The sequence below is a fragment of the Trachurus trachurus genome (genome assembly GCF_905171665.1).
Source record: "Trachurus trachurus genome assembly, chromosome: 4".
Lineage (NCBI taxonomy): Eukaryota > Metazoa > Chordata > Actinopteri > Carangiformes > Carangidae > Trachurus > Trachurus trachurus.
The window spans coordinates 5819844-5838202 of record NC_139898.1 but is presented as its reverse complement, the minus strand read 5'-3'; the positions used below and the strand labels follow the sequence as shown (position 1 = coordinate 5838202).

General features: G+C 42.5%; 1 protein-coding gene across 3 annotated transcripts in view; it reads left to right on the top strand.

The window, feature by feature from the left end:
* kdm4aa (lysine (K)-specific demethylase 4A-a) overlaps positions 1 to 4245 on the top strand; it is a 35730-nt gene extending 31485 nt beyond the window's left edge. For 2 of the 3 annotated variants that reach the window (XM_083970694.1, XM_083970693.1), the window contains exon 22: positions 1593 to 4244. In XM_083970694.1, coding sequence (XP_083826820.1) covers positions 1593 to 1733 — 141 coding nt within the window. In that variant the 3' untranslated portion in view covers positions 1734 to 4244. Of the gene's footprint in view, positions 1 to 1592 lie in introns of all 3 variants that reach the window. The other variant, XR_014595351.1, reaches the window with a different exon arrangement.
* The last annotated feature ends 14114 nt before the right edge of the window (positions 4246 to 18359 follow it).

Below are 18359 nucleotides of genomic sequence, written 5' to 3'. Positions count from 1 at the left end.
ATCACAGTGGGTGCTCGAGCACCGGTGCACCCGATGAACTTGATGAAAATTGAATTTGAGCCTAAAGCTTAATTTAAAGGGCGCATTCTGTCTATTGATTGCGCAGCACCTATATACACACACTACACACAAAAAGCAGCTATATCCATGCTGCTGGGACACTCGACCACAACGATGGGACTTCATGTTTTCATTTGCCATGCACACACTCATTATAGCACAGCACAGACTCATACTCGTCACCGCTGACTGTCCCCAAAACAGAGACGGTGATGTCGTGCACGTGAGCCTAATCTGGAAAAGGATGGATGGAGAACATCCTGTTATTGTTATCTTATGCCAGTGGAAGAATTAAATTTGTTTATTCAGATGTTTAAAGGGACAACGAGGAGTTTCTCCATCGGCAGAACGAAAAATTCTGCGACAATAAAAAAAGTCTCATATTAATGTGGATGAATCTACATTACCCACACTTGTTGATGGGCCCATTTTCGATAAATATATCGTTTTGTCTCTATCGTTATTTTGTTATTATTAGTGGTGGCGGAAATGCTGGTCGAGCCGACCAGCGTTTTCCTTACTTTCGGTTTCGCGGACGCTGCCCAGCGGGTCATGAGAGTAACGCCGCCGAATCGACGTTTATGGTCGGAACTACGGCGGTATCTGATCATCTTCGAACCTCTGACTTTAATTCTTCATGAATGAAAACATGAGTCTGTCTTACGCCGGTCAAATAATTTCACGGTGCATGCGGAGGCTCATAAATGTAGTGTGAAAACGCTTCGCTTTTCCAAAACTCCTCGTTGTCCCTTTAAGATCTTTACTCCGCCCCATAGGGGACATGGGGGAAAATATTGGTGGGTGAAAAGAAAGGACGAACTTTTGTTTGATCTCATAAAACCTTTGCACAAAACCTTTCCGAGATCTCGAGAAACTTTTGCGAGATCCTGCAAAACAAACGTTTAGCAAGATCTTGCAAAACTTTTTGATCCCGAGAAACTTTTGCAATATCTCGCAAAACTTTGAAGATTCCCAATATGTCAGTTTATCCAGATAATGCCTTTTTGTAAACTTGCTCCAACGTTTCCGGAAACATGAAGAGCCACCTGTGGAACCACCAGAACCAGCAGGTCAAACTCCATAGTCATCCTGCGGGTAAAGGTGTTATTTGGATAAACTGACATACATTCAAAGTTTTGCGAGATCTTGCAAAAGTTTCTCAGGATCTCACAAAAGTTTTGCAAGATCTCGCAAAAGTTCGTCCCTTTTTTTTTTTTTTCACCCATCAATTTTTTTTCCAATGTCCCCTCGGGGGCTCCGTAGAAAATAACGCAAACGAGATCATGACTCAATGACAGAAAAAACAACATGATTTGACCATTAGTCGACTAAAGACAAAAGCTGACGAATCAGATTTGACAATGAAAATCGTTAGTCGAGGACAATAAAATAAAATAGCAGGGTTAGTAACGCCGTATAACGCCATTATTCCCATCACTGGTGGAGAATAAACTGTGAGGATTTGTGAAAGCAGGGACGGACATAAAGAGATGTGTCAGTGTTGTCACGCCCCCTTGTGTTTGTCTCCACAGTCCAAGGCGTCAGACATGAGGTTTGACGGGATCTTCGAAGAGAAGGAGATCATCCGGGAGTCAAAGAGACAGAGGGTGATCAACTCGCGGTACAGGGGCGACTACATAGAGCCGGTGATATACAGAGCCATCATGGAGTAGCCCCCCCCCCCCCCCCCTCCCCCAGCTCCCTGTCAGCTCAGCCACACCAGCAGCAGCACTGACTGACCCGACTGTGCTCACTGTACCTTAACTTAGCAGCAGCTAGCCACTGAGAGAGCGTAGCTCCAGATGACTTCCTTCAAGACCTGCTTCGGACTGTTCTCTCTTTTTTTTCTACTTGTCGTTCATCCTCTTTGTTTAAAAGGATATTTGCTTTGTTTGTTTGACTGTGATAAAGGAAACTGCAGTATTTTCTATTTGAGTTGTTCCATAGGACTCCACACAGCTCTGGCAGTATGTAACAGTAAGGAAGCAATATAAATAATTCAATAAAGTAGCGTTTTCAGAGCAAGGCACCAATAAAATAAAAAAAGGAGGCAGGTGTTCTCTTAACTAAACACTTGAGTGGCTACCTGAGCTTGAAGGGTGACGTTGGTATCTTTTTTTTTTTTGTCCTGCTGCCGTCAGTGCCTAAACTACACAATCCAACAGGTCCCAGGAACCAGACTAAATTTAAACCCTCTAATGGCTGAGTTGATTATATTCATTCTATTAAATGAATAACTGTAACTTTACTTTGTGGCCAAATGCCAGGAGCAGTCTGTAGAGCAGGGTTCCAGAGTGTAGGAATATGTTCATCTCCGTCTGTGCGTCTGTCAAACACACTCATCGAACACAGATCTAAGTCGTACATTGTCAGGCCTTTTATTGAAGTCAGACGATCAGTTAATGAAGCCACCACAGTGGTCCCATCACACTCTCAACCTCTGTGTAAATCTGTTCCATACTCACTCGCACACTCGCCTCACATGGACCATCTTTAAATTAGTAGTGACAGCCATGTCTGGCTCATCAAACACATCACATTCAAAATGAAACGGACCCATGTCAAAGTCCTGTCTGCATCCTGACAGGAGACCTAGGCCACACCCATTCATGACCTCGTCGGCTTCATTTACTGGTTCAAAATCTCAACGCACATTATGGAGTCATGTGTTTTGTAATAATTTGTAATAGAAAGAGCAGCATCATAGACGCAGTTCAACTCTTCACAGGCAGAAATCAGACAACTGCAGTGTTATCACCTCATCCAGAGGTCGGTGTGGCTCAGCAGGATGTTTGTTCAGAACCACACAGGCAGCCAGTACAGTCAAATACTAGAAAGACCATAATTACAAATCATCATCATCTTTTCTTTCTTTTTGTCACTAGACAAAAAAATTAATAGATTTTTACATTTTTAACAGTAAACGGACACATGTAAATACTGGCTAGTTTGAAATTTTCCAATTTTAATTTTTTTTTTTTTAAATACATTTTGAAACTTTTTTGCAGATTTGTTCATGGAACATTAAAAAAATCAAATGTTTTCTAAACACAAGATACTGTGTATGACACCGCCCATTGTAATGAACAACCTAGAGTAGGATTGGTTGAGTAACAGCAGAGTATCAACAGACACATGTTAAGGTTTCAACACTGCAAACTTTGCCCAAAAAAAAAAGGTTTAAAATGTTTTCACCAGTGATCAGCTGTTACTGCTTCTCCACATGACGTGGTTGTAACAAATGGATTTGAATGTTATAGCACATGGGTCAAGTGTTTTTTTAACAGGGAGCAATGCCATGAGGTCCAGTGACTCTGCCTCCTCTTTCCTGCATTCCTTTCTATTTGAATGAATATGGCTTTTACACACTGACGGGTTTTTACCAGCCTGTTTATCAAGGTGCTTTAAGACAGTAACATGAGTCGGCAGTGACACGGCGGAGGTCGAGGTTGAGGATGGAGGTTCTATTTTTTCTACAGTACAGACAAAATTTTAGAAAAACCCATTCAGATTTTTAATGCTCTTTGTCTACTCGGTCGTTTCCTCGCTCTTCTACTGAAACGTGTACATTGCACTTTTTTTTTATTTAATTTTTTTTTTTCTTTTTAATTTAAGTCCAGTATAGTTGTGCGTTGCCATTGCTAATTTGTTAAAGGTCTGTTTGAGAATGTTAATTGTACATTTAGAGTGTGCGCCCCTCCTCATAGATCACATTGCACTTGTTCCTGGGGCCTTCAGACGTCATCCTGTGTCAGCCTGTGAACTCGTTCTACCTGTTGTGAGACGGCAGACGGAGGTTGTTGCCAGTGCAGACGCCCTGCTGTCACTGGTGGAGAATGATTTTATTTTATTCATAAAGTTATCAACAGAGATGTACATGGGGAGGGGGGGTTTTGTATTCTATTCTATTTTATTGCATTGTTTTGTACAACATGTTTAATGTGTATTTTCACAGATACCTGTGAAGTGTAAATGTGGCGTAGTCTATTTTAAGATGTTACCTGTCGACACAGGAGAGGAGCCGAGTCCGTCGCCTTCGTCTCCTCCTGAAGAGAAATAAGTGAACTTCCAGATTATCATTCAAACATTTTGTAAAGTTCCTTTTTTGTTTCAGTAAAGAAATTTGCATCAGAGCTGCCTGTCACTTTATTCCACATTTCTGTATGTCCTTTATGTGTTTCATGTTACATAAAGACAGTCTCTCTTCTGTGGAGGACCAGGAAATAAGCTTCATAAATGATTATTACAGCCCTACAACCAGAGATGAATTCATAAATGAATTATTTCGATTCAAAAATGCTCATTTACAAATACTTTTATTAATTCACGAATAAATAACCAAATGTGAATAATTGATTCATTATTGGGAATGACTTGATAAATTTCCCTCAGTTTTCCATTTTTATTTTCCTGGCTGCTTTTCCTTTTACTGTTCCTGCTATGACACTTTGCTCTCCAGCTCATCTGGAACTCATTACACCCCAATGAATGTTGTTTAGGCTAGTTTTTCTTCCATTTATGCATAAATTCATAGATGCATTTATAAACTTTATTTAATGAATTAAATCATGTTTTCGTAAATCAGTTTTTAAATCCAAAGTACTGTATGTATTTATTATGAATAGCTCATTCATATATATATATTTTCAATTCCTATTTTTAATACCCATTTAAATAACAAGGACGCTTCATTAGTTCATAATTATTATGGCTGTGATGCTCCTGGGCCTCCTCACTGTGCAGGGGTTAGAGGTAAAGTAAAAACATACACAGCAGGTTAAGATAAACAACACTAACAAGGCCTCAGTGACAGTTGTGTGGACAGGAGCAGCTTCAGATTTCATAAACTGGTGTGACTTCTGATGTTTTCATCTTCACTGAGACTGTTTTATTGTAAAGCAGATAACTGCTTATTTCAGGGAAGTATTTCCAATGTGCTAACAAGGCCAGTTGTTCTTTTGACCAACATTTTACTTCATCACCATATGAATAAGTTCCAGATCATACATGTGCATCATACATGGAAGGTAAAATGTACTACATTGTAAAAAAAAAAAAAAAAAAAAAAAAATTGCCTTTGTGTTAAAAATGTCTTTTACCTAAAGCTTATTTTGCAGGATGTTTTCTTTTTTAATGGTGATGATGTTTCTGAGCTCCAAATGTTGCCTGACCTTATCAGCTATCTGCTCTGTAAAGGTAATATATATGTGTGTGTGTATATATATATATATATATATATATATATATATATATATATATATATATATATATATATATATATATATATATATATATATATATATATATATATATATATAATGCTATTAAGTGATGAGTCAGCTTTAATGTAGCTAATCCGTTCTATTAAGTGTGTAGCTGATTCTGAGAAAAAAGAAATTGAGAAGTATGATGAATTTCCTGGGAGCTCAACATGACAGTTAATCTGCCACACACTCACCACCTCCACCACCTGCTGCAGTAGCTGAGGTTTGTCAATACAGTCTTTGGACTGACTGTATACAACAGACTGCAGCACAGCTGACAGGCAGAGACAGACGTCTCTGTCTACAATTGCTGCATTGTTGTTTCATATCTTGTTTCATAACAAACTCTCTTGAACGTAAGTTCAGTATAGACATAGCAGTATATATTTTATTACATTAAAGTCTTGTATACAGTTTATTTAATAAATAAAAACACATTCTCATCAATCTCAATCATCTATGTCCAATCATGTTTTGTCCATGTGTCCGATTAAAATGTTTGGTAACCCTTTAATTCACAGGCCACTATGTCAAGAAATAGCCTAGAACTAACGGTCAATTCCATAGTAGGCCTAATGTCATGTTTCTCATAAAGGCAAAAGACTACACATGCTTTTCATGCTTTGAATTTTTTCGGAAAGGCCAGAATTTTTCTCCACCAAGTTCTTGCAATTGACCGTTATTTCTGGTCAATTTCTACTCAATTGTTATTTCTTGGCTATATTTCTCAACATTACTATGAAATTGACCGTTAGTTCTAGGCTATTTCTAGACATTATGACACAATTACTTGTTATTTCTTGGCTATTTCTTGACATCATCACATAATTAGCGGCCTGTAAATTAAAGGGTTCAAATATTGAATTAAAACATACTGTATATTATAACATTTTACTTTATAAATACATGTAGGGTTCTCTAAAAATCTCTAAAAATGTGTATAAACATTCTTTATTTTACTGGGTTTCTATAATCTTAGCCATGTTAAAAATATGCAGATTATCCCTTTATATTGCTTATAAAAGACGAAGTAGAGTAGGACTTCATTTCCCAGAATCCTCTGGTTTTTCTCGTTTTTCAAATAAATATTGTTCATATATTAACTCTGTATTTCATGTAATATATTGTTTAAAAATATTCTATGGTCTTTAAAAAAAATGATAAAGGTTAACTTTTCCTGTTTTAATAAAAAAGAGACTAGAACATTCTCCGGGAGGAAGTAGCCTATCCCAGAGTTCACCGGGACACTGAAGGAGCTGCCTGCGTTTTTCCTCGGCAGAGAGAAAGAAGTCAATGTTTGGAGACTTGGACTAAAGGTTGGCCCAGATATTGCACTGCCAGAGAGACTTTTACCGGTCAGAATGTTATTTTCACGTATCTCAGTCGAGTGTGTTTACTTTACACGACGGTGAAGTTTTACGAGCCGCGACAGCGTGGTCTCCGCCTTTAGCTCCCTACATTAGCTTAGCAGTGTTGCTATCAGTTAGCTCCTCGGCAGAGAAACCAGACTGCTGCACAACACGGACACGAGGAAGTCTCCACCGGACATTCGTGTGGGTGTGAGGACGGAGCGGACGAGCGGACGAGTCGACAGCAGTACGAGGACGTGTCGCAGGTAGCCGGAGCTACGAGAGTCGGCGGGGGGCTGTCTGGACATCGCTCTGTGGCCTGGCTGGCTACACCGCCATGTTGCTTCTACACTGAGAGGTTGCGTGAGTACTTGACATTGGAACGATACCGAGTGCAGGATACAGGCACGGGACTGTGTTAAAACAGACTGTGACTGTCCCAGTCTCAAAGTTAACTCTTCTTCTCATAACTGAATAAAACTTCATGTGCACTAACGGTTAGGGAAAATTATCCAAGTGCTTGGGTTAGACTTTTTCTGGTATCATTATCATCTGTGTGAACTGTGAAAAATAGTTTGGTACAAGTGTGGGTACAATTACTGCATTTTGAATGCACAAAAGCACTATGGTTGATGTTTCTATGCATTTGGGTTATTGAAATCACATTTTGAACATTTAAAAAGTTTGAATACAGTTCAAATTAAAGGAGTCATCACCCGGAAATCGCATTTTTCCTTGTTAAAACATGTATACTGGTGTTGGACCTCAGTGGAAACTTGCCTGAAAACCTGGGGTTTGAAAGTGGCTGAGTTTTTTCGTTTGGGCTCTTTGTTTAAGCCAGAGTAGCTCATGAGGCTGCACACCACAAAATTACGAGATTTTAATTCTGCTCCTACGGTGACGTCACCGCGGAGACTGCTTTCATAAACACACCTCTCTTCCACCACCCCGACTTCCGCCGCGCCGCCATTACTTAGGGACCGCTCGTTACTTATGGAATGGGCCATCGGAGGAAAATGGGGGGGGTCATGTCATAATATTCTTTGTTGAGGGGTGGGTCCACTAAAAAAAAAAGGCCAGCGAGGGGGGGGGGGTCATTCAACTTTTTGTCTGGAGGATCTACCTCCCCCGCCCAGCAGAGCAGGCGCAACGAAAACCACCCCACCCCCCCACACCTCGATCCCAATCACGTGTAGGCGATATTAGGAAGTAGCGAGTAAGATGCGAGCGAGGATTTAGTTAAGTAGTTCTATTTATAACCAGTGGAGGGCAGCATTACGCTTGAAAGCGCACAGCCTGCCGGAACTCGAGAAGAAGAAGAAGAAGAAGAAGATGCGAGCGGTTTGGTCAAGCGAGCAAGATGGATCACAACGCCACACAAGCTCGCATACGGGCCAGTTTCTGGAGGCATAAAAACCTCTGTGTGTCCTTGCAGAAGCTGTCGGGCGAGGACACTTTAAAAAAGATTGAGTTTCAACTAAGTAAAGTTGACACCCCGAAATTACGGGGAGTCCAGAGGGTTTTGGAGGAGTTGCTGGCGCCCTATCATCGTGGCAAGCCATGTGGTGTTTTGGCAATGGAGAGTGCGTTTGATATTTTTAGTTCATTTTTAAAAAAAAAAATAGAAGCAGAATGGTTCCGGGACTGCTTGATGAATCCCGAATATGGCATCCCAGTGTTGCTTTTTCGAGAAAGACGCAAGCAGTGGGTGATCCTAAACGACGGGTCGGCGCCATTGGAAGGTATTTTCCAACAACTTTTGCAAGATGGATACCAACAACAACAACAACAACAACAACAACACCAAGACGTCAATACTGAAACGGTACAGTTTGCTTTTCAGATGTGTTTTGTTGCGGTTTCTGGTGTTGCGACTGGAGCGCCTCACAACAGAGTAGGCCAACTAGCTAGTTCATATAGGCTCACAGAACAGAAGAGCAAACTTTAGTCCGCAGTCCCTAGCCTACTGTTGTACATTCAGTTTTTCCCACAGAGAACGTGTGTAATAAGGTGGTGATTGTCTGGGGAGATGAGGGTATGGCTGAAAAATGCATCACACCAAGATGACCAACATCAGTCATTTGCAGCATGTTTGTTTTTCAGTTTTTTGCTCCCAGAGAGAGAGAGAGGGGGGAGACTGGTGAGAGGGGGTGGGTGGGGGGGACACCAAGAAACTGGTGAGAGGGAGAGAGACAGACAAACTGGTGAGAGAGGTGGGGGACAGGGAGACTGGTATGAGAGATAGAGGGAGAGAGAGAAAGAGATGAGAGGAGGTTAGGCAAATGGAGCAAAATTGTGACTGGGCCAGGGAGGCCAGGTTCACTTCCCCTGGTCTGCCTGTACTGGTCTGGCCAATCGCTATTGTCATTAGGCCAAGCCATCAGGAGACAGACACAGAGATGCTCTGACAAACACAGCACACAAGCTCAGGCCAGCCTGTGTGTGTGTTTAGTATATGTCACCATACCGAACGGTCCCTTAACTATAAAACGCTGGGGGAAACGCATTCAGTTTTATCTGTGTACCAACATAAGTTGCACACTGCCTTTATATAATATTCAGTATTAATCTTGTTCTTCTCTTCATAGATAAACCGACTCATTGAATCAATGACCGATGAATATGATCGAAGGGTTGCCACTGCTTTGTTGGTCTGTGCTGGAAAAATGCATGGCATGACTACCATGAGAGCAAAACAACTCCTGCAAGATCTTGAGGGACGGTTGGACAGGTGGGAGGCCAGCAAATCCGCTGCAGAGGTCTTTGTCTCCCAGAGGCTTGATCACCGCATAGAAAACCTGGAGGGCAGGATTAAAACTTTGACTGAGCAGATACAAGTAGCTTTGAGAAGATGGACTCCAGAAAGAGTTGGTGATCTAGAGAATGAAAGGAACGTTCTGCAGGAGTCATTAGAGAATGTGAAAAAAGTGAAAGTAAGTAGCCTACTTCTTCAGACATTTAAAGCAGAATAATCAGCACCATTTCATAATGATGTCCATTGAATATAATATGTTGACGTTAACTACAGCTTAATTTTTTTATGGATGTGTTTAAAATGTTGTTGATGCAAGGTGATGACCTGTAGTGGTATTTGTACTATTTTCCATTTACAGGCAGCTGAGACACCGTACACCAGGCAGCGTTTGAAACAAGCTGTGAAAAGGAAGGCAGACCAGAGGCCTGTACTGCGAAGGAGGCTCAACATACCTAGGCTTTGTGCTCAAGATGCAGCTCAACAAACCCTCAAGTCCGCAATCAGAGCTAAACGGTACTGTGACGGTGGTTATCAACTTAATTAGTCAAGTCCGGCTCTCAGCTTTGTGCTCTGCGCGCGTTCACATAAAAGGGGGCGTTTGACGTCATATTATTCTACTTCCGCACGAAATTGATCCACAACGGGCTGATTTCAGCCAAGACGAGTGCAATTGTTTTAATGGAGAGAGTATGAGCGATATTAAAAAAAAGCACGATCACAGCCTGAAGCAACAGTGTTGCTGCAAATATGACAAGAGAGGAGGCTGCTTTTAATTTTTCTGACAGCTCTTGCGCTACTTTTAAATATGAAGCTTTATCCATTTAAACTAGAGCAACATCAACTGTCATTTTAAATTGTGTTTTATATTGTTATATATTTCACTGATCGCAATTATAACGCGAGTGTGTGTTTTATTGGAAGCGAGGCTGGATAGGTTACAGTGAGGTTTTTTTTAGGTGCTGTAGCTACAAGCAAATCTCATAAACAAAGACCTTTTTAAATGTGAAAACAGCGGAGACTTATTCAAGATTTGCGTTTGGGCAACACTGAAATATAACAGGCGACACATCGGAATTAATTTATTCACGGCCACATTAAGTGAAATTATTAACTTTACCGATTATCCATCTGATTATCCGTCCTGCTGCGAGCGAACAACTTCTATCAGTGGTGACTGACTGTATATAAAAGTAAAATATAGGCTATAGTCTAATATATAATGAGCTCCTGACGCTCAGCTCAACGGGTGAGGAGGCGGAGACTCAGCGGAGACGCTCAGAGAGAAAGTCAACAGCAGCGATCAGCTGATCTCTCCCTCCGTACAAAAAACGCTCCGTTCTGATCCAGCTCCACTGGACTTTCAAAGTAAAGGTGCCGCCAGCTGTAAATGAGTTAAAATAGTGAAACAGCGGCGCTTTTATAGCCGGTTTTATGATTAAACTCGGAACATAACCTGGTCGGGACCAGGTTATGAGCTAAGCATAAGTTACCATGGTGATCTAGCCTCGTTAAAAGACAGCCACCGTCGCAGTACAGGAGAGGCTGGCTTTACACTCAACATACCTCGCTAACCCACTAAACTGGCTTCGCAGTACAGGCCTCTGATTGCTGAAGATGCACGCATTAAGAAGAGGGCAGGAGGTGCGGGTCCCAAAACCATGATGGATGAAGAGGATGAGAGGTGGTTGACCTAAAATATAAATCTTTGTTTTATAGTAAACTTTGGCTATTGGAAACTATTAATGGAAAACTTGGTGACCAGAATTTTGTATGCTATTTTCAGAGGACAAAACTACAGTTCATGGTCGTCGGCATGAAAGCGTACTCTATACCCATCATAGAGTGAAGTCCCGGGATCTGCTGAAACTGGCAAACTACAGAAGGCTGAGACAAGGACTGCCATTGATTCGTGCTGTGTCCACAGTGCATAGCAGAGCAAGAGCAAAATGTCTGAAATCCCTACAGAGTAAGAGACATGTAGGTCTAAATATATACATTTTAGGGCTTTATTGTGTGTGCATGTTACTGTGCAGTTTCATGTGAGTCAGTGTGTGTGTGACTGACTGTATGTGTGTTTATGTGGGTTAGTGCCTGTTTGCGGTTTGATTACTGAAAGAATGTTTGTTCATTTTAAATTGTTCTGTTTTTCATTAAGCTAGTTTAATTCTTTACAGCTAGATATGATAGTATGTTTGTTTTAATGTTTTTTTTTCAGAAGGGTTTAGGACTCTGGTGCTCAAAGAAACCTCCGAAAACAGAGGAAAGGGATAATGAATGCACTCACCATCAGAGGAGACACGTTTCTCTTGCCAAAGAGCATCTGTTTGGAATTGACGCTGGGGAAAGGAGAAAGTTTGCTATGGCCATCGGCATGGACGACAAAGCTTACCTTCGCCCTGGAACTTCAGGTTTGTCACGATGAAACGGTTTTATTTATCTGCACCAATGTAAATGTGATGACTTCCACACACCCTTCCCCCTATGAGCGAATAATACAACTATTCATATTTTCAGAGGGATTTCATGGGTCAAGGAGACAGTCTGTTCTCCAACCCACAGATGATCAGATTGCAAAAAGGCTACCAGTTCACGACTTCCCAGAGCCTTCCATGTACATCACACCCTCTGCTTTTCGTGTGCTCAAGAAAGAACCTTCTCAGTTGGAGGCCACTACCTTGATATCTTCAGATGATTCCAGTATGGCAGTAATCCACCCAAAGGCCTACATCGGAACCCATGGGACAACTTGGGCCTCCAATTATAATATAATGCGTCTCAGGAGGGAGTGTCCTGATGATTTTGAGGTTCCTGGGGCAGCTGTTCATAAGGATGTGAGAAAGCTCTTCTGTCAGACCAGAGATGCCACAAAGTACTTCCTTGACACCGCAATGGAAGCTGACGTAAAGTGTGTTACAGAGAGAGCCGACTGCCCTTTCCGCTCATACACCAACCTGCAATTGAAGTCATTTAAACAGCAACTGGAACAAGGCACACAGGACTGGTTTCAAGTCAAAGACTGTCTGTCTACTGCTGACATTGCATTAGGGCAGGGGTGTCAAAGTCAAATACATCAGAGGGCCAAAAAAACAAATTTGATACAAGTCGAGGGACGGACTGGTTAAATTTGTATTAAAACATATTAAAATGATTGCACATAACCTATTGAACCAAGACCTAACACAGTGCATCGTATATTATTTAATGATTAAATGAATAATCCAATATTTTTGCATGGCTCTGTCAGTAATTTCAAGTGAAAACATTTTTCAACAGGCTCACAGACAAAAACAAACAAACTGCCACTAAACAACAATAACACAGACGCACCGTGCCGTGTCACAGCCTCTAGCCGCGGAACGTGAGGGTCAGTCGGCCACAGCGCCGCGGGAAGACCGGTCCCGCCGGTGGTAGCGGTCCTTCTGTGGTACGGGTCGGTGATGCCGGTCTGCTTTGGCCCAGAGACCATCAGATTTTACCGCGGGGGGACTTTGGGGAGGACACGGTGTTGCTCCAGATGAAGACCGGGCGGACAGTCGGCTGAGAGCTTCCTGGTTCAGCTCCGAGCTGCTGCAGCCTCGCGGGTGAGAGCAGAGCAGCAGCGCAGGTGAGAGCAGAGCAGCTGCGCTGCATCTGCATGCAGAACTCCGTTTGCAAAAGCCGAGTTATGATAAAAACTTCCAGATCATGAGCTGTCATGTGACTTTGATCGTCATCTATTTCAGTTCTCCTCGTCGTAGAGTCCCCAAATTTACATATAATGTGTATTAAAGTGTCTATTTTCATAATTAAAAAAAAAAGCAAAAAACGAAAAATCTCGTTTTTGGCACTCAACGCATGGGAACGAAAAACGAGAAATTACGTGGTTGGCACTCAATGAGTTAATATCAAGATAAATGAATAATGAAATTGCATGCATTATAAACTGAAAATGCAATATTGTGCTGCTCCTACCAATTACTGCTTTCAAATAGTAAAATGAGAAAATAAAAAAAATAAATCAAATCAGTTGTATTCTTTATCATGGCTCTTATCTGCAATTTTCCCTGAGTCCATTAAAGCAGAAGTAAGCGATCCGGTCGTTTTGGCTAATGCTGCGTTCCAGGCAGGCTTTTGAAACCGTAAATTACAGCTTCAAGTCACGACTTACGACTTTGTAGCGCTCCAGGCAACCCACTCGTGTTTTTCCGACCTGTTTTACCTGTGAAAGTCACTATAACGGCCACTCGTAACTTCCGACCCGTGAACTCGTACCAGATCGAACTGGTACAACTTCACAGGTCGGGAAAACACGAGTTACGAGTTGCCTTGAATGCACCATAACAGCCCTCGTCCCTACGTCACCACATTCACGGCGTCCCTTGGCTGCACACACAGCCCTGCATGCTGTTCTCTCTCCTCATTGGATAAAAACTGTAGGATACGAGAAAAGTTTTCTCCTCGGCTCAGAGCAGAGCAGAGGGACTGGGAGACCCGTGTTTTGGTCCAAACACTCTATGTAAGTGATTGCTGTCAGACGATATAACTATTTAAGACTTATATTAACACAAATATATCACTTACTTCTGCTTTAACTAAGAAATAAATATAAATAAATAAATAAAATACAATAAGATAAAATACAAAAATATATGGCACACAGACAAAACAATACTTCCTTCAAAGAAAAATCACATCTTGTAGAAACAACTGTAAAAAATGTAACTGAATTAAAAACTAAAAATAAGTTAATGCTCTGTGATGCTCACTTGTCTGAGGCTGAGCCTGATACTTGGTGGTGTCCCATCTTTTGTACAAGTTCACAGAAACGCCATTTCACACATAAATGTTTCATCTCGGAGCTCTGTTGTGTCTTTCCCTTTGCTTTTTAATGAACAGACAGATCTCCTCATGCAGCTCGAAACATCTTTGCAGCACTTTTCCTTGGCTTAGCCATCGCACAGCTGTGTGATAGGGCAAGTCACCATACTCTGTATTTAACTCGCCCAGAAATGCCTTGAACTGGCGGTGATTTAAACCTTTGGCCCTAATGAAGTTAACTGCCCGCGTTATGATGCTCCATTTTCAAGGCTTTGCCACATAACGACTCCTGGTGTATTACGCAGTGATAAGCTGTCAGCTCACCAGTGACGTTTTCGTCCCGCATCCTCTCACGTATTCTTGCCACCAATCCACTCCTATGTCCACACATCGCGGGTGCTCCGTCTGTTGTCAATCCCACGAGTTTTCCCCAAGGCAGCCCCATCTCATTTACACATCTGGATACCTCTTCATACAGATCTTGTCCTGTCGTTGTGCCATGCATAGGACGTAATGCCAAAAACTCTTCTGTTATGCCCAGGCTGGAGTCCACTCCACAAATGAAAATTGACAGCTGGGCAATGTCAGTTGTGTCGGTGCTCTCATCCACAGCAAGTGAATGAAATCGAAAATGCGATGAAATCTTTTCCCTTTTCCACAAGCTGTTCTTTTAGATTGGTGGAAAGCTGGTCTACACGTTCAGCAACGGTGTTTCTGCTCAGGCTCACGTTTGAAAATAGCTGCCTTCTGGGCACACCGTGTCATAAACTTTAAGCATACAGTTTTTGATAAACTCTCCCTCTGTAAATGGCCGTGCTGATTTTGCAACTTCTTCTGCCACAATAAAACTAGCCTTGACAGCAGCCTCGCTTTGTGATTTGGCTTTTGTGAACAGAGCCTGCCGGGACTTAAGACCTCGTTTTAATTCTTCCACCTTCTGTAGCCTTTGTTCCGTGTCCATATTCTTGTCTTTGTGTTTCTTAGACGTTTCATCAATCGTCAAATCGTCATCGCTAATGTCAACGTTTACAGCTAGTATCAATATAAGTTATATAAGCGCTCTGTTTACGCTAATGTTAGCAGCTAATTAGCCAGTTAGCTTACCTAGACGACGGTCCCTCTTCATCGTCGTTGTCAGCCACAATGACGTGCTTCCTTTTCAGGTGCTCGTGCATCGCACTTGTGCTGCCGTGAAAGGCAAGTTCTGCCTTGCAGATATTGCATTGCACACATTTTTCTTTGTTTTTTTTAAAATGCTCCCAAACTTTTGAGCTCTGCTGCTGCCGGGTAGCCATGATAGCCTACCAGAGCCCGTCTGATAACTTCCGGTGACATCACGGCTGACTTACTGTCTTACCTTTTACATATTGTGGTTTAACATTCTTTTAAGAGTCATTTGTATTTCTGAGGGCTTACATAATTTTTGCTTACACCTACAGTGATGTTGCTAGGTACGCGTCCTGCGTCCCCGACGCATTAAAATCTGAAAGGACGCATTAAACTCACTATCCGTGCGTCCCGGGGACGCACCTCATTTTCCCCATTAAAAACGATACATTGTGAACATTAAACAACTCGTGTTTTATCACAGTAACTGGCAAAAGAAACCTTGTTGTTAGCAGACCGGACAAGCGCTGTTTCAACTCTCTGCGCATCTACTCGGCGCAGACGTGATCCCCTAAGTATTGCGACATGCTAATCTAGCCGCTACCAAAACAACTAGCCCGTCACCGCTGATTTGCGGATACATCGCGCTTCCAACGAGATCCCGTTTTTTCTCGAGTAAGCAGGAAAAGGAGAATGCAAAAATGCCACCAAAGAAAAAGATAAAACCTATTGCAGGTCAGCAGACTATTGCAGCTGTATTTTCTGCTCCCACTACCTCTGCACTCCTCCCTGGCTCTGATCAGCCTAGAGAGAGTACCTCAACATTGCCTGTGCCTACTTCTGCCTCCTCCTCTACTGAGCCTGATGAGCCCACTGCAAAAGGAGTGCCTCAACCTTCTGCATCTTCCTGCCAAAAAAAGCTAACTTTTCTCAAGCAGTGGCTCACCACATACAAATGGCTGCGCTTTTCAGATGACAATTTCATGTACTGTGACATTTGCACTACTTACAACAAAACAGGCACATCTATGCACAAATCAAACAAATGCTCCAACTATCAGCACTCCACCATCACTCGCCATGTTTTAAGCAAAGAACATCAGGCCTGTCTCAGTATTCCTGCTCTACAAAAAGACTTGGAACTAAGTCAGATGAAGGTGGACAGTCAGCAGGACAAAGCAGCGCTGGTGCTGTTAAAAACCACTCACTGGATGGCCCAGGAGGGGGTCCCCCTGTCCAAGTTTGAGTCATTACACAACTTTCTGGCAGAGGTTGGTGTCCCAGATCTCAAACCTCTGCAGCAAAAAGCAGTATCTTACAGTTCACGATACACAGCCACAGAAATGCTGTCCAGTATAGCAGACACTGTGCATGCAGCGCTAAAAAAGAAAGTGTATGCATCTCCATTTGTGACTGTGCTCACAGATGAGTCTACAGACATCACCAACCACAAACGCCTTGTTGTATATGTCCAAATCACTGATACTGAAACATTTCAACCAAGCACTCATTTTGTTGCAAATAAAGAGTGTCTGGATACAACAGGTGCAGGCATTGCAAAATGCATCCAGGAAGTGATGTCAGAGCTGTATGTCCCATTAACCAAAGTGATGAGCATGGGATCAGATGGAGCTGCAGTCATGACGGGAAGAAACAAAGGCTGCACAGGCATACTGCTTCGGTCCAACCCCCATATGGTGAATGTGCACTGTGTTGCCCACTCCCTGGCCTTGTGCACATCTCAAGCAGCAGAGGCAATACCAGATCTCAAAGAGCATCAGCAGGTACTGACTGATCTGTTCTATTACTTCCGTGCTAGTCCCAAACGAGCAGCCAAAATAAGAGAAATACAAAAACTGCTGGAAGACCCAGTGCTCACCTACAAGGAGCTGCATTCCATCCGATGGCTATCTTACTACAGTGCTCTTCAAACTGTGCACAGGACAATTGACAGCCTGCTGACATACTTCACTGAAGTGACCCAGGATATCAGCAAAGACCCAAAGGCAAACGGCCTAAAGAAAAAGATTGGCACAGTGAAGTTCATCAGCATCACTGCTCTGATGATGGATGCCATGGCCCCTCCCAGTTCCTGCAAACAGAAAACGTTGACATTGCATTGGTAAAAGTGAAGCTGGACTTTGCCATCAAGCATCTGGAAAAGATCAAAGAAATGACCTCTCCCAACCTCACAGCATTAGCCAGCGACATCCAGGGCAACATGTACAGGGGTGAGCATCAAATCACAAAAGCCACATTTAATCTGACTCAGTTGTGCATCAGATTTATTGACAGCTTGATAAGCAACATGCACTCCAGGTTTCCAAACACCTCGCTGTTGTGTGCGTTTGGTGTGATGAGTCTCCGTCCCATCTGCTTCATGAGTGAAGAAGAGTTGAAGGCCTATGGAGAGGAGGAGTTAGAACTGCTTATTACCCACTATGGGCATGAGCAAACCCACAAATGGAAAGAGGGTGCCAAGGACCACCAGATTACAACCCAGCCCCTCATCAACGCTGAACAAACTCGAGAGGAGTGGGCCCTGGTGAAGAAAGTTGTAAGCACAGCACTACCCCAGAGACAGCATGTGGAAGCTTTGGGCATTGGTGACAAAATATCACCTGCAAGATTTCCCCAACCTCACCATCCTTGCTCAACTTGCCACCACCCTGGCTGTGCATACAGCTGGCTGCGAACGAGGATTCTCTGCTCAGAACCTCATCCTCACCCCTCACAGGAACAGGCTGTCATCAGAATATCAAGAGCAGCTTCTCAAGGTCAGCCTGGGGCCCAAAAGGTCAGAGTTCCCTTTTGAAGAGGCACTGGCCAAATGGAAAGAGGTCAAGAAGAGAAAGCTGTGCACTATGAAGTACAAGTAATCATGACATGCTCTAGACTTGATTCACATTAAGCTGCTTACAATACACATCATCATCATCATTTCATTTTTCTCAGAAGACTTTTCACTGTGTTAGTTATGTTTCATTTTTGTGCTAATACAGTAGCTAAATACACTAAAAGTTTCAC